We start from the raw sequence: 16,755 nt of genomic DNA on the forward strand, positions 1-16,755 counted from the left end.
TACCTTCAATTTAAAGGTGAGGCCCAGAGAGGGTAACGGACTTCCACAAGGACACATAGAGAGTGACTTGAGAGCCAGGAGTCAGCCAAAGCTGTCAGACTCCAGACTCCGGATCTGCTCTCTCAGGCACTGACTTGGCTTGGAACACCTGGGATAAAACAAAAGCAGAGAGTAGCTTGGTTCTGTGAGGACGCTGAGCTTTTTTCTAAGAAAACCTTAAAAGGAAAAGCCAGTATTGATACCGGCCCATCGCTTTTTATCTGTTCAGCTGTACATTTCAAGCATTTCAAGTCTTTTAAGACATCTGTTTTGATTCAGCTAATCTTATTTAGCGTTGCAAATGCTGATGGATATTATGATAGTTCGGCCGAGTCCTGCTGTTCAGGGAACATTCTGCTGCAGTTAAACAGGAGCCTTCCCCATTAAGTCCTGGCAACACAGGAAAGGTAGATGCTTTTCAGTAACCTTTCCCTGTAGGACTCTTTCAGAGCCAAGAACATAAGGTGTGACCCATCTGGACTAAAAAAAATAAAGCAGAATTGTATCAATTGCTACTCCTTTTTATTCCCATTTTGTTTTTCTTTTTTTTTTTTTTTTTTAATTCCCATCTTGTAAGAGAATTCCCAGGGAGCCTTTTTGAGAGAAAGTTCATTGGATTTATTTTTTTAATTTTTGTGCCATTTCTTGTAAAAACAAACTGCTCTAGTTGGATGCCAGGTATACATAAATGTATTGATAATATCCAGTCTCTTGGGGAACTCTAGGAGTATTTGCTTAAGACACATCTTTGGGTTCCCTTACACTGTTTCTAAGATTTACAGGAGAAGGAGAGAGTCTTACTGTCTTTTCTAGTCTTAGGAAAGTGATAACTGACTGGGCGCAGTGGCTCACGCCTGTGATCCCAGTACTTTGGGAGGTCTAGGTGGTAGGCTAGCTTGAGGCTAGGAGTTTGAGACCAGCCTGGGAAACATAGACTCCCTTTCCATTAAAAAAAAAAAAAAAAAAAAAAAGGTGAGGCTAGGCATTGGGAGGCGGGCAGATCACAAGGTCAGAGTTCGAGATGAGCCTGACCAACTTGGTAAAACCCCATCTCTACTAAAAATAAAAAAATTAGCCAGATGTGGTGGCGGGCGCCTATAATCCCAGCTACTCAGGAGGCTGAGGCAGGAGAATCACTTGAACCCAGGAGGCAGAGGTTGCAGTAAGCCGAGACCGTGCCACTGCACTCCAGCCTGGGCGACAGAGTGAGACTCCATCTTAAAAAAAAAAAAAAAAAAAAAGATGATAACCAGTGCAACGTTCTCAAGCATTCAGGTTTCTCTGACCTAATGATCTTCAAAAAACAGCTTCAGAGGACTGGCACTAGAGGTTTAGAGTACATAATCATTTTTAAATTCCAAAATACCCAGGAAATTTCCATATACAGGAAGTAGGTCCAGGCTAAGAAAATTCTCATGTCAGGGTCCTGGGTCAGCACGTTTTTTGTTTAGTTTGCTTTGCTTTGCCTCAGTTTCATATTAGTTCATTCTCCTCTTTGGAAAGTCCATGCTGAGTCAGCTTTTGTGGGTTTCATAGCCCCAGGGTACTATGCTGCGTATTTTATGAAGACGATAGAAGAAGCCTTACCTCTGTCAAGTGTGGTGGCTCAGGCCTGTAATCCCAACACAGTGGGAGGCAAAGGCAGAAGGATTACTTGAGGCCGTGAGTTAGAGACCAGCCTGGGCAATATAGTGAGACCCCTGCTCTACAAAAAAAAAAATTATTTTTTTCTTTTTTTTTGAGATGGAATCTTGCTCTGGCACCCAGGCTGGAGTGCAGTGGCATGATCTCTGCTCACTGCAACCTTCTCCTCCTCAGTTCAAATGATTCTCCCGCCTCACCCTCCCGAGTAGCTGGGATTACAGGCACCTGCCACAACTTATATTTTTAGTAGAGACAGGGTTTTACCATGTTGGCCAAGCTGGTCTCGAACTCCTGACCTCAAGTGATCTGCCCACCTCAGCCTCCCAAAGTGCTGGTGTGTGATTCCAGGTGTGAGCCACTTCACCCAACCTACAAAAAATTTTTTTGAATTCGCCACGCATGGCAGCATGTTCCTGTAGTCCCAGCTACTCAGGAGGCTGTGGTGGGAGGATCGCTTGAGCCCAGAAGTTTGAGGCTAAAGTGAGCTACAGTGAGCTATGACTCCACCACTGCACTTCAGCCTGGGTGACAGAGCAAGACTCAGCCAAGGAAAAAAAAGAAGAAGAGCTATCTCTTGATAATCTGTATCCAGGTCACCTCAACCTTAAGATGACCAAGACAATGTTGATTTACTTTACTTTTGGGTATTGTGTCTGTTAGATTTGTATTCAAATAACAGTGGCTTTAAAAAATCTAGGTTTCCAGGCGTGAGCCACCATACCCACCCCTACTCGGGAGGCTGAGGCAGGAGAATCACTTGAACTGGGGAGGCGGAGGTTGCGATGAGCCAAGATCGCGGCATTGCGCTCCAGCCTGGGCAACAAGAGCAAAACTCCTTCTCAAAAAAAAAAAAAACCATAGGCTTGACGGGTGTGTGGTGGCCCACACCTGTAATCCCAGTGCTTCGGGAGGCCAAGGCAGGCAGATTGCTTGAGCCCAGCAGTTCAAGCCCAGCCTGGGCAACATAACAAAACCCTGTCTCTACATGTCTCGTCTCTAGAAAAAATACCAGAAAATTAGCTGGGTGTGGTGGGCTACTTCTGTAGTCCCAGCTACTTGGGAGGCTGAGGTGGGAGGATCACTTGAGCTCAGGGGTTGAGGGCTGCAGGGAGCTGTGATTGCACCACTGCACTCCAGCCTGGGTGACAGAGTGAGACCATTTCTTTAAAAAAAAAAACAGGCTGATTTTTCTCTCAAAACACGTGACAGATGGAGCTAGAACTGCTGTGGAAACTCCATGGTGCCAGCAGCGCCCAGGCCCCTGGCCTCCTCCAGTGCCATCCTTGGCATGTGGCTTCTAACCTCAAGGTTGCCACATGGTCATAGAGTGGTTTTTGGAACTCAAGCCATTAGAACCACATTCGAGGCAGGAAGAAGGAGGGAAGGGATAAAAGGCCACACGCACCTCTGTCAGAGGCATGTTCCCTGTCAGTGCTGCCCCCGATGGCACAGCAAGGAGGATCCAGAAGAAAGTATTTGGGGCAGGACTGATTCCGGATATGGGTGAGGATGTGTTAAATGTGTGTCTCTTTCAGGCATCTGTGGCTCTTGTGCAATGAACATCAATGGAGGCAACACTCTAGCTTGCACCCGAAGGATTGACACCAACCTCAATAAGGTCTCAAAAATCTACCCTCTTCCACACATGTATGTGATAAAGGATCTTGTTCCCGTGAGTTTCTGCATCTCTCTGGTTTTGTTTTTGTTTTTTGTTTGCGTGGGGGGCGGTGCTATGTTTGTTATGCTATTAGTTTTTCAGGGTAGGATTTGTTTGAGTATTTAAGGCTCCTCTTCTAGTCAGATAGTAAATAAATGGGACTGTTTCCTATATTATGGCAAGAGGAGGACCACAGTGTCGCTGAGAGATTAGGAAAATCCCCAGATCTGAGACAGTGTGGCCAGAGTTTAATTAAAGAATTTGAATGGCAAAAGATAAACGCCTAGAAAATCCTCCAGCAGCTCATTTGATGAGGTTTCTTTGAGAATAATGGGGCACAGAATTTTAGAGTTGGAACATTCCCAGAAATGAATAATTTGGCCATAACTACAAAGAAATCATGTGGAAAATACCAGTTGGGAAAGCAACAGCTGTTTATGAGTTCTACTTTAATTTCTGCCTCTCTATATTTGACCACCTTTGCTGACGTGGTGTTTTCAAGGGCAGAAAGGACTGTGGGATTGGCAGGTTTCCCAGGTAGGTGAGGGAGAGGTTTCCTAACCATGCTTAACATTGTGACCATTTCTCCTTTTGTAATCTTTGCATATATTCATGACAAAGGAAGAGAGTCTGGCTTCTGCCTGGCATAGAGTAGACGAGTAGTCAGTGTCCAAGAAATGGGGTAAATAAAGCTGAGGTGATGATGGAATCTGATCCTTCTTCTTCTTCTTCCTCTTAACTACAGGATTTGAGCAACTTCTATGCACAATACAAATCCATTGAGCCTTATTTGAAGAAGAAGGATGAATCTCAGGAAGGCAAGCAGCAGTATCTGCAGTCCATAGAAGAGCGTGAGAAACTGGTCATTAGTCCCTATTTATTGTTTCGATCTGAAGAATTTATTGCAAAGATGTTTGCCAGGAGCGTGGCTTGGCAGGGAACATAAGCTGATGCAAGCCATTTAGTGTGTTCTGGAGAGGAACTGGCGCAAGGGTGGGGCACTCATCCTCTTAGGGCCGGGTGAGTAGTGTGAACCCATGAATGGCCCAGAGTGGACCAAGGAGTTAGAGCCCTGTGCCCCGCCTGCAGGGGTGGGTGGTTGCTGTGTTGCTAGTCCATCTTTTTCAAAAGAAACTAGTATGTAAATTGCCTGGGCTTTAAAAAGCGACCACTAAGTCAAAACTGTTCCCTCACTGGGGGCAAAATGAAACACATATGCTGGCCAGTTGTAACTACCACCATCCTGCTTTACAAATGGGAGTGAAATGTTAATGGCAAAACAGAGTCATCAATGTTCTTTCCTGACACCATACTTCTGGTGATCTGTGGGGTGGGATTATTCCTGGCCTGCTCACTCTATAGGAGTTGCCATTCCTGTGTACAAGCTATAAAATCTTAAAGCGGAGGCATCATTATCAAGTTTTCAGTCTTTCTTCTTCTACACTACTTTTACTCCTCTGCAAAGAAGTCTTCTCTGATTTGCATACTCCCTCCCTGCATACTTGTGGACATGAGGTAGGAAGGGGACCAAATGGAGACAGAGCCCCACCTGCAGGCCTGCACAGGGCCAAGGGCAATGGCTGTGTCTTCTTCCTTTCTGGATCCCTAGGCCCTGGCGCATGTTATTTTATCAGTAAATATTAGTTATGTAAATACTGTAAAAATATATATAAATTTTTTAAAAAGGCCAGATGTAGTGGCGCATGCTGATAGTCCCAGCTACTCAGGAGGCTGAGGTAGGAGGACCACCTGAGCCCAGGAGTTTGAGAGTTTGAGAGTTTGAGGCCAGCATGGGCAACACAGCGAGACTTTGTCTCTAAAACATATACATATATATGAATATATGAAAAGTATCAGTTGTATGAATGAATAAATGAATTCTACCTTTTAAGACTTGGTAAATATTTAGCATCCTCTCCTGTTGCCCATAAAACGTTAAGAAAGGGGAGTCCGGCCAGGTGCAGTGGCTCATCTGTAATCCCAGCACTTAGGGAGGCCGAGGTGGGCGGATCACTTGAGGTCAGGAGTTGGAGACCAGCCTGGCCAACGTGATAAAACCCCATCTTTACTGAAAATACAAAAATTAGCTGAGTATGGTGGCTCACACCTATAATCCCAGCTACTCAGGAGGCCAAGGCAGCAGAATCTCTTGAACCCGGGAGGTGGAGGTTTCAGTGAGCCAAGATTGTGCCACTGCACTTCAGCCTGGGCAACAGAGCAAGACTCCATCTCAAAAAAAAAGAAAAGAAAAAAAGGGGAGTCCTAGTAAGTGTGCCCTGTCTGTCACCATCAAGATAGTGAGGGTCAGCACAGTGGCCTGCAAGTCAGAGTAAGCCTGGGACGAGACTTCAGAGCTGCTTTTCTCAGACTGCAGCTCTGCCCCTCAGTTTCTACCTCCCAGAGTCTAGGCTGAACCGGGCCCTCTGGCCCAATGAGTCCTCTTGCATTCCTAGGCAAGGCTGGTGCGTAGCTAGTGAACATCTCCCTGATGTGGTATTATTAGGGATTGAAGAGTTTCCCTGAGCATGTTTGGTTTTCTAGATACAAGTTGAGTATTCCTTATCCTAAATGTTTGGGTTTCAGTGTTTGGGGTTTCAGATGTTTTCAGATTTTGGAATATTTGCTTTACACTTACCAGTTGAGCACCCCAAGTCTGAAATCTGAAATCCATACTCCAGTGAACATTTCCTTTGAGCAGCATATTAGTGCTCAAAAAGTCTCAGATTTTGGAACATTGTGGATTTCAGATTTTCAGATTTGGGATGCCCAACCTGTAATAGAAATTTACTCATTTACTCATTTACATACCAAACATTTAACATTTTTTGGCTTCCTTAAATTAGTATGCTGAACTTAATAAATAATTGGAAAATGTGGAGAAATTTATGTGTGTACTTATTTTTAACTGGGCAGCCCCCAAACCAAAATAGGTTCAGAGAGGCTCCATCATTTTTTAAATAAGCTATAATTTTCAGCCTGGGGAACATAGGGCGACCCTGTCTCTACAAAAACTTTAAAACTTAGCCAGGCATGGTGGTGTGCACCTATAGTCCCAACTACTCAAGAGGCTGAGATGGGAGGACTGCTTGAGCACAAGAGTTCCAGGCTGCAGTGAACTGTGATTGTGCCACTGCACTCCAGCCAGGGGCACACAGCAAGACCCTGGCTCAAAAAAAAAAAAAAAAAAAGAATTTATAATTCCACCACCAAAACATAATCTCTATTAGTATTTATAGTTTCCTTTGTTTTTTTATTACATTATATTTTTATGTACCTGGGATCAAAATGTAAATATGCTTTTATATCCTGCTTTTTTCACTTATGTTATTGTGAGCATTTTCTTCATGTTCTTAAAATTCTTCATAAGCATTAACTTACACTTTGCTTTCTACTGCTTCAGATGTAGGCACCATGCGCCATAAAACCATTTCACTATTGCTGGACAGTGAAATTGTTTCCAACTTTTTACTGTGAGAAATAAGGCTAGATGAACTTCTTTATCCTTCAAGTTCTGCCCAAAACATTCTAATTTCTTATTACAGATTTTTCTAGGAGTGAGTTAAAGAATATGACTATTCTTAAGGCTCTTAATCCTGTGACCTTATGCCTTCTAGACCAGTGGGGCCAGTTGACACTCCCACCAGCCGTCTGGACATAACACAGATTTGGTTGAAGACTCATGGTTCAATCACAACCATCGGTTCTGTCTCATCTGTTCTCAACTGTCACTTCAGGTGTCAGTGGGCCGCTTTCGTTTTGCTGTTTTTAATCCATTTCTGTTGTTTCCAAACTCAGAAAGTCCGGTTTGTGTTTCGGACTTGTTGGACAGATTGACCCAGTGTGGCAGGTGTGAAAGTGCAGGAAGCCAGAGCCGGCTGCCGGGGCCACATCCTGGTTCTGCTGCCTATAGTAGCACGTCCCTGGGCACATGGCCTAACTCACTCTCTGCGCCTTGGTTCCTTACCTGTAAGTGGAACTTGCTGGAGTCACCTCACAGGATTACTGTGATGATCAGTTAAGGAAAGCGTGTAAGGCGCAGGGCCTCCGTCAGGATTGGCAGTGGCAGTCACTGGGGATGATGTTGATGTTCCCAGTGAAAACCTGAGGGCCCTTCTGCTGAGCCCAGAGCAGAAGCAGCTACAGACTCCTGCTGCTTCAGCCCCCAGGCTTTTGAATCTCTCCCCTCTTGACCGCATTCCAGGAAGCTGGAATTTATGGGAGTTGTTTTTGTGTTCTTGTTTTCTATTTCTTTTTTAGACAAGTGAGAGGTTCTTGTTTATTAAAGGGAAAGTGCACTGTACATGGATTTAAGAACCCTGGGCAGATGTTTACATTTCACTTGCAAGATCTTTATTAATCTGCTAAATATCTGCAAATCACCCCTTGGATTTTGCTAGGAAAATTCACATGCAAGTAGGCACTTTGTTCATGCACTGACCCCAAAGGTCACATTTAATCAGCTGAAGACATAGCAGAGTCTCTCCCCTCACAAGCTCCTGCCTCCCCTTTCTCCCCATACAGGACGGGCTCTATGAGTGCATTCTCTGTGCCTGCTGTAGCACCAGCTGCCCCAGCTACTGGTGGAACGGAGACAAATATCTGGGGCCTGCAGTTCTTATGCAGGTGAGGTGCTCCTTAATTGCTTTTAGAGAAATTGAAACTCAAGCATCCAGATGTCCAAGAGGACAATAGATTGCTGTAAGCCAGCCATTCTGAGGGGCCTGGTTTCCTTCATTGCCATCCAGTCCAAACAGGGTAATTGGTTGTGTTGTATTCACTTGCTTTCGGTAAATCTGGGGCCTTGTCTGCAAATTGCCTTTGTTTCAGTGCAGTGAGGGTCACCCCAAGGGGGAGCAAACCATGCCTTGCAGATGTTTAAAATGTATTTCCATTTGCCTGGTGGTCAGAGGCTCCCCCTCTCCCTCTCATAGGATTTGTAACATAAGATTTGTAGCGAGCAAGCAGGGGAGAAAGCAGTGTCTTTGAAGGGCAGCTGCCCAGCTATGAGATTGGAAGCTGTTTCCCAGCTAATGAAAGCCTGGATTTAGGGGTTGCTTAGAAAGAAAATAGTATTGGTGTTCACTGCAAAGAAAATCACTGTCTTTGTTCCCAGAAAGCTTGTGCTTTTTTAGATATGTGCTTTTCATAGACTCTAAGCAACTCAAAAACCAACTTCTCTTTCTCATTTTCCCACAAAAAGAGAAGTTACAGGTTTGTGTGACCACATGAGCAATATTGATTCCCAGCCATGTGAAGATTGAATAATGAAGTACACTCATACTTGTCACTTTTACCAGCTGCTCCGAGTTGGGGATGTAGAGGTCCTCTAAGTAACTGCTAGAGCAGGCCTATGGTCATGTGATTAATTCGTTTCAGCCTGCGATCTCAGGCTGCTGAGAGGGCTGTGTAAATTCAAAGAACCATTAAGTGTGACAAATACTATCTGTAGACAGGTCCGTTAAATCATTCCTTTACTCAGAGACAGCAAGTCCAGCATGGGTAGGTGCCATGAAGACAGATAAGAGAGTTATATGATACAGTCCCTGCCTTCACCAAATTATAAGCTGGGTAGGAAGCTATTGAGCAACGTGAAATAATTAGGAGATGGTACCCAGTGTGTATAATTAAGCACCCAGGTACCAGGTGCAGTATGGATCAGAGGTTTGCAGGGACCATTAATCAAGTGAAGCTACAAGTGTTGGGAACCTTTCCTTGAAAGATGAACAAGAATTAAAGAGTGTGGAGATGAGGCATCTAAGCTGAGTGAATTCCCTTTCCTCTGCACTCCCAGAGCTTTGAGTTGAGCCGGGGTGCTGCTCTGGCCTGTTGATTGGCAGCTCAGCTAATCAGTCCCTGGTTTTCCAGGCCTATCGCTGGATGATTGACTCCAGAGACGACTTCACAGAGGAGCGCCTGGCCAAGCTGCAGGACCCATTCTCTCTATACCGCTGCCACACCATCATGAACTGCACAAGGACCTGTCCCAAGGTACGTGGGGCTGGTGACCCTCAGCTCTGCCTCAGAGCTGACACACCAGAAGTAGCATATGCTCACAAAGAGGTGATTGGCAGAGAGCAACCTTAGTCATTTGAGAAGGAAAGGGATCAGCATATGCCTGTCCTTTCAGTGTGAGCCTAGGGGCTAGTCTGGCTCTTAGTTGCAAGGAGCAGACTTGACTCGGGCCACCTCAGGAGCAGGCTTTATTTGTAGGCTACACAGGGACATTGTGGGAGTTAAGGATGCACAGGAACCCATGAGCAGGTACCTCCGTTCAACCTTCCTAGGAAACAAAGCGAAAGCCGTCGGGACGTGGGCAGCTGTGAGGACTTCATTTCTTCTCCATCTTTCTCGCGATGTCGGCTGCTAATCTGCTCTGCTCTCTAGCAGCCTGTTCTTTCCTTCAGTTCTGTGGAGGTTTTATCTGACTCAAAGCTCTGGCTTTCGTTCCCCTTCCTGCTTGCATTTGCTGCTGCTTTTGGCTCACTCTGGCCTGGATTTTGCCTCCCAGCACACTTCCAGCTTCAGCCACCCGCCCGCCTCCCGGCACTTCTCAGCACAGGTTCCTGAGAGGGTGTCGCATTGGCCCAGCTCACCTTCTCATGCCTGCACATCAGAGGCCGCAGCTGGCTACAGACCGGCTGCCCTTTGGCCAGGTTCTGTCTCAGTCTGTTTTGTGGTACTATCACAGAATTTCAGACTGGGTAATTTTATAAAGAAGTTTATTTGACGCACAGCTCTAGAGGCTGGTGCCGGCATCTAACAAGAACGTTCATGCTGTATTACCCCATGGCAAAAGGCAGAAGGGCAAGAGAAAGGGAGATCAAGCTCATCCTTTTTTTTTTTGAGACAGAGTTTCGCTCTTGTTCCCCAGGCTGGAGTGCAATGGCACGATCGATCTCAGCTCACCACAACCTCCGCCTCCCGGGTTCAAGTGATTCTCCTGCCTTAGCCTCCTGAGTAGCTGGGATTACAGGCATGCACCACTCACGCCCGGCTAATTTTGTATTTTTAGTAGAGATAGGGTTTCTCTATGTTGGTCAGGCTGGTCTCGAACTCTCGACCTCAGGTGATCCGCCCACCTTGGCCTCCCAAAGTGCTGGGATTACAGGCGTGAGCCACCGCGCCCGGCCCTTCTCATCTGTTTTTTTTTTAAAACACAGGGTCTCACTCTGTTGCCCAGGCTGGAATGCAGTGGCGCAATCATAGCTCGCTGCAGCCTGGAACTGCTGGCCTTAAGTGATCCTCCTACCTCCTGAGTAGCTGGGACTACAGGCACACACCACCACACCTGACTAATCCAAACTCATCCTTTTATCAGGAACTTACTCCTATGATAATGGCAATCCATTTGTGAGGGCAGAGCCTTCATAACCTAATCACTTCTTAAAGGTCCCACCTCTCAATACTGTTGCACTGGGGATTAGGTTTTCAACACATAAGCTTTCGGGGACACATTCAAACCATAGCAGGTGTCAGCCCTGGTCCAGTCAGCCTTGCCCAGTCTAGGCCTGTGTAGTTCAGAACACAGCTGCCCTCTGAGCAAAGACTGTGGGTGATTTCACTTAAAAGTTGCAGTGAGTCAGTGGGCGGCAAGGTGGAAAACTGTAGGGTGGCCAGTTAGCCGTAAAAAAAGATTACACTGTGTATTTGAAAACATGAAATCCAAGCTGTAGAATTCACTTATTTTTTGCCTGGAAACCCTCTGTGTTTCCAGTGGCCTTGCTGGGGGAGCCCACAGGCTTCAGCTCCCTATTGCCTGGGCTTCCATCTGGGTCCTGTCCCCAGGATTGTGGTTTACCATGATTGTGCCTGTGAATAGCTACTGACCTCTGAAGCAAGTTATGCTATAAAAGCGCTTGGAATAGTGCGTGGCATATAGTAAGCACTCAATAAATGTCACCTTATGTTATTTTTTTATAAAAACATGAGCACTGGGCTTGTTTGAGACAGAGATAGCATCTTCAGTGGTGGGTTCTGGCTGTGTGTTTCTTCAGAAGCTCTGCGAGTGACTCTAAGGTGCATTCCTGGTCACAAACCTGTGCATGGAGGGGATGGGTGCAGCAGACAACTGAGACAGCCAAGAACAGGTTCTGTGCCTTGCCCTCCCTTCTATAAAACAGGGCTGGAAGCTGGGACTGAGACATAGACGTAGGCCGATCATGAAACTGGAAGGGACTTGAAAACCATCAAGTTTAATCCCCTTGTACAGATGGGGAAATTGAGCCCCAGGTGGGAAGGGGAGTGACTCGCTCAAGATCACTGTCAGGTCAGTGGGAAGGTAGGACTAGAGTTGGGCCGTCTGCCTCCCCATCCAGTGCTCTTTCTTCCTGCACGGAGTGGGTATGTACCAACCTTCTAAGTCTAAACACCCTTACTGACCCTATGGGGACCGGAAATACACAGATGGGTCCAGATTCAGAAGGATATACAGTGAAAAGTCTCCCTCCCACTCCACCCAGCCACCTCCCTAGAAGTCAGATTCTTGTGTGAACTTCAGAGGTATTTTATGCTGCACACAAATGCATATGTGTCCTCTTCTGTCTTTTTTATATCACATTTATCTGTATTTTTTCACCCACTATATTTTGGAGATTATCCCATGTTGGTATATGAAGAGTGTCTTTTTGACCAGCCTGGACAACATAGTGAGATCCCATCTCTACAAAAAAAAATTTTTTTAATTATTCAGGTGTGGTGGCACACACCTGTAGTTTCAGTTACTTGAGAGGCTGAGGCCGGAGGATCACTTGAGCCAGGTGTTCCAGGCCACAGTGAACTATGATCACACTTCAGCCTGGATGACAGAGCAAGACCCTGTCAAAAATATATATATTTTTTTCTTTCTCTTCTTCTCTCAAGATCTCTTTTATTTCTTTCCTTTTCTTCTTTCTTTCCACAACACTTTTTTAGGGGGGTAGACTTATCCTTCTAAAATGAGGGGAACCTTCACTAAGGTCAGATGAGTCCTTGTCTCATTTTACCAAGTACTTGCTTGGTAAAAGCAAGTACTTGGTAAAGTACTTTCTACTTCAATGAAGCTGGCATTCAGTGGGTTTAATTATTGTGCCTCCTGCAAAGCAGATGTTAACAGCTGTAGGGGCAAACTGCAGCTAATACCAATGGTATTGGCCAGTTGAAATCATCATGGTTTTACAAAGGGTTAATAGAGAGGGTAGTTTCTTCCACATACATTTGAGAGCTGGTATATGCTGATTGCTGCTGCTGCCTATTTAATAATGATGATGTAAAAGATTTAGAGATGTCTGGCTGATTTTGACATTGGCCTGTAGTCCTAGAAGAGACACTACCCTGAGTGTCTTTGAGCAGTCAGAGAGTGCAGCTCTGCCCTGGGCCTGTTTACCTGTTAGAGTGAGCCACACAAGAAGGAATTCAATATGGCAGAGCTCTTGCCAGAGGGAGCTGACCATCTTCAAATGTTAAAAAAGGTAGACAGAAGAGAGCCCTTAGCCCAACCCCTATGGTTTTGAGGGACTTGATTTGCATTCACCTTGCTTGGACACTGAACCAGCTGAGGAAGGAGTTTTACCCAAGATTGTGGGTTTTCCCTTTCAGTTTCAGTTGTCATTTGTTATTGATTCTCTTCTCTTTTTTCAAGGGTCTGAATCCAGGGAAAGCTATTGCGGAGATCAAGAAAATGATGGCAACCTATAAGGAGAAGAAAGCTTCAGTTTAACTGTTTCCATGCTAAACATGATTTATAACCAGCTCAGAGCTGAACATAATTTATATCTAATTTGAGTTCCTTTAAAGATCTTGGTTTTCCATGAATACAGCATGTATAATAAAAATTTTAAGAAATAAATGTTATTCTACTTTATTAACAAAAAAAAGAACCTGTTTCTTTACTTGCTGCAGGGGAATGTGAAGGTGCCAGGAGTCCTTGTCCTTGGAGAGATGGACAGGGCTTCAGAGCTGAGCGGGGGTGGGGGTACCCTAGCTAGAAGGAAGTGATGAGCCGTGGAACTGACATCAGGCAGGGCCTGCAGCTTGTTCCCAGCTTTGCCACTCACCAGCTAGACAACCTTGGACAAGTTCCTTCACCTCTTTGCTGCTCCATTCGCCCATCTGTAAGATAGGATCCATAATTGTGCCTACTTCATTCATCTGGTATGAGAATGCCTGGCACTTATTCTGAACACTCAGTTAGTGTTAGTGTTCTGAATCATCCCAGTTTCTATAGTTTTCAGTACCAGAATTACTGAAAACCAAATCTTGGTAAGTCTTTGGATATGTCGGTGAGGCCAGGTTTGAGATTCCTCCAGCACAGAGCAATGACCCTGGTCAGTTGTGAATCCAGTTAGTTCCACAAATGACCTCGTGGGGCCTCTCACTGCAAACATCAACTCCACAGCACTGCTGCCTTGGCTGGCATGCTCACTGCACAGCTGGGCATGGTGGCTCACGCCTGTAATCCCAGCCCTTTGGGAGGCTGAGGTGGGAGGATCATTTGAGGTGAGGAGTTCAAGACCAGCCTGGCCAACGTGGTGAAACCCCATCTCTACTAAAAATACAAAAATTAGCCGGGCAGTGGGGGCGCATGCCTGCAATCCCAGCTACTTGGGAGGCTGAGGCAGGAGAATCACTTGAGTCTGGGAGGTGGAGGTTGCGGTGACCAAGATCACACCGCTGCACTCCAGTCTGAGCAACAGAGTGAGACCCTGTCTCCACAAAACAAAAAAGCAATGCAAAAAAGGGGAAAGGGGGAAAGTAAAAGTGGAAGCTCCTCCAAACTCATCCCCTGTTGATAGCTTAGACATTTCCTTCAACACTCGACGTTATTACAGTTATGCAGCATATATAAAACTTTCTCCCTTCAAAAGTAAGTTACCATAGAGCCAGGAGCTGTGGCGTGTGCCCCTAATCCAGCTACTCAGGAGGCTGGGGCGGGAGCATCACACGAGCCCAAGAGGTCGGGGCTATGGTTTGCCATGATTACGCCTGTGAATAGTTACTGCACTCCAGCCTGGGCAACATAGTGAGACCCCATCCCTTAAAAAAAAAAAAAAAAAAAGCCTGGAACAGTGTCTTCTAGCACTTTGGGACGTCAAGGTGGGAGGTTTGCTTGAGGCCAGGACTTCAAGATCAACCTGGCCAACATAGTGAGACCCTGTCTCTTTTTTTTAACATACCAAAAAAGATTTAAAAAATAAAGGGGTACCCTATAGTCTGCCAGCAGCTTTTTTTTTTTTTTTTTTTTTTTTTTTTTTTACTTGAGACAGAGTCCAAAAAAAAAAAACTGCACTCCGCCTCCCGGGTTCACGCCATTCTCCTGCCTTAGCCTCCCAAGTAGCTGGGCCTACAGGCGCCCGCCACTATGCGCGGCTAATTTTTTTGTATTTTTAGTAGAGACAGGGTTTCACCGTGTTAGCCAGGATGGTCTTGATCTCCTGAACTCGTGATCCGCCCGTCTCGGCCTCCCAAAGTGCTGGGATTACAGGTGTGAGCCACCGCGCCCAGCCTCTATTTTTACCTCACAATGTAGAAGGGACTTCAGTGCTAATAAAGACCTAAGTTTTTGTTGTTGTTGTTGTTGTTTTGTTGTTTTTTGTTTGTTTTTTTGAGACGGAGTCTCACTCTGTCGCCCATGCTGGAGTGCGGTGGCGCGATCTCGGCTCACTGCAAGCTCCACCTCCTGGATTCGCGCCATTCTCCTGCCTCAGCCTCTGGAGCAGCTGGGACTACAGGCGCCCGCCACCACGCCGGGCTAATTTTTTGTATTTTTAGTAGAGACAGGGTTTCACCATGTTAGCCAGGATGGTCTCGATCTCCTGACCTCATGATCCGCCTGCCTTAGCCTCCCAAAGTGCTGGGATTACAGGTGTGAGCCACCATGCCCAGCCAAGACCTACCTTAATCTGTGTGTATGTGTATGTAAAAATTTTTGGAACTCCTGCTTAAGAGCACTGTGGCATGGGTGTACCCTTGTTTAACCATTCCCCTACTAAGGCACATTCGGGTGGTCCCTATTCACCTTCTCACCCAAGGCTGTTTTTTTAAGTCGTAAACTGGAAATCTCTGGATCATCCAGAAAACAAAGGTTTCATGCATCCTGAGGCAAGCAGCTGAGAAAACGTGTGACTCACCGAGAATGAGCCTTAATGAGCATTTTCTGGCTTAAAGGGCTGATTCAACAAGCATTCGTCTCAGGCATTATGGAAGGTGAGGTGCTGGGGACAAGGATGAACAAGATTTGTTGCCTGCCTGCCACCTAGGAGCCAAGGTCACAAAGGAAAAAGGAACGAACATCAGAAATTTCTAGAACAGGGCCGTGTGCCCTTCACTACAGCATCTTGGAATTCTTGACTATCTCAGTGAGACACACGGTACACGGCCCTGCAGCGCTGAAGCCTAAGATTGTGGAGTGCGCTGGCTTCTTGAAAGACAGTGGAACTTGAACTGCGGGCCATGTCTGTGGATAGCTTCTGTTCCCCAGCTCAGACCTAATGGCTTTCTATCAGCCTGGAGAAAGGTCACATTCCTTGGATTCATGGATAATTTGACTTGGCTTCTAATCTCCAGATCTGTAGGGAAAGATGGGTTTTTCTCATGAATGACTTTTTTTTATTTTTGGAGTCTCGCTCTGTCACCAGACTGGAGTGCAGTGGTGCAATCTTGGCTCACCGCAACCTCCGCCTCCCAAGTTCAAGCGATTCTCCTGCCTCAGCCTCCCAACTAGCTGGGATTACAGGCGTTACTCAGCTAAGTTTTGTATTTTTAGTAGAGACAGGGTTTCACCATGTTTGTTGGGCATGCTGATCTCTAACTCAAGCGATCCACCTGCCTCGACCTCCCAAAGTGCTGGGATTACAGGTGTGAGCAAGCACACCCTGCTTCTCAAGAACAACTTAATGCTGATAAGAGACAGGGTGTAGCTTGGGAGTCGCCACTTCAGATCAACGTCATCAGAGGCTGGGTTGACTCTGATGGTCACTCTCCGCAGTTGAACTCCAAGTTAAATTGGTACATGTTATCAACTGATAGTTTAATTTACTGCTTAATCTTTCATTGAATTGGAGACAAATGTTCTATTGCAACAGTCCCAAAGCCTTTTCCAGTAAAACTGCAGACCTGTGTGGGGAACAGTATTTTGTCCTGTATGCTACTTCTGTGCCCAAAGTGCCTTCATTTACAAGATAATACTTCCAGCCTGGCCCTGTGGCTCACGCCTATAATCCCAGCGCTTTGGGAGGTGTGAGGATTGCTTGAGCCCAGGAGTTAGAGGCTGCCGTGAACTAGGATCGTGCCTCTGCACTCAAGCCTGGATCACAGAGCCAGAACCTGTCTCTAAAGAAATTAAAAATAAAAATAGAATTTCGTAGGACCGAAGCCAGCCATCCCTTCTTACCTAGCTCTGGACATGTTGAACATCTGTGACTCTATTTTCCTATCTGTAA

General features: G+C 45.9%; 1 protein-coding gene across 1 annotated transcript in view; it reads left to right on the forward strand.

Annotated features, from left to right (window-relative positions):
• Positions 1–13,191, forward strand: part of SDHB (succinate dehydrogenase complex iron sulfur subunit B) — a 35,291-nt gene extending 22,100 nt beyond the window's left edge. Inside the window, exons 4-8 of the mRNA XM_054436078.2 lie at positions 3,219–3,355; positions 4,086–4,202; positions 7,862–7,963; positions 9,206–9,328; positions 12,957–13,191. Of these exons, the coding sequence (XP_054292053.1) occupies positions 3,219–3,355; positions 4,086–4,202; positions 7,862–7,963; positions 9,206–9,328; positions 12,957–13,034 (557 nt within the window). The 3' untranslated portion in view covers positions 13,035–13,191. The remainder of the gene's footprint in view (positions 1–3,218; positions 3,356–4,085; positions 4,203–7,861; positions 7,964–9,205; positions 9,329–12,956) is intronic.
• Positions 13,192–16,755: the final 3,564 nt, after the last annotated feature.

The sequence above is a fragment of the Pongo pygmaeus genome, chromosome 1, assembly GCF_028885625.2.
Source record: "Pongo pygmaeus isolate AG05252 chromosome 1, NHGRI_mPonPyg2-v2.0_pri, whole genome shotgun sequence".
In the NCBI taxonomy this organism is placed as follows: domain Eukaryota; kingdom Metazoa; phylum Chordata; class Mammalia; order Primates; family Hominidae; genus Pongo; species Pongo pygmaeus.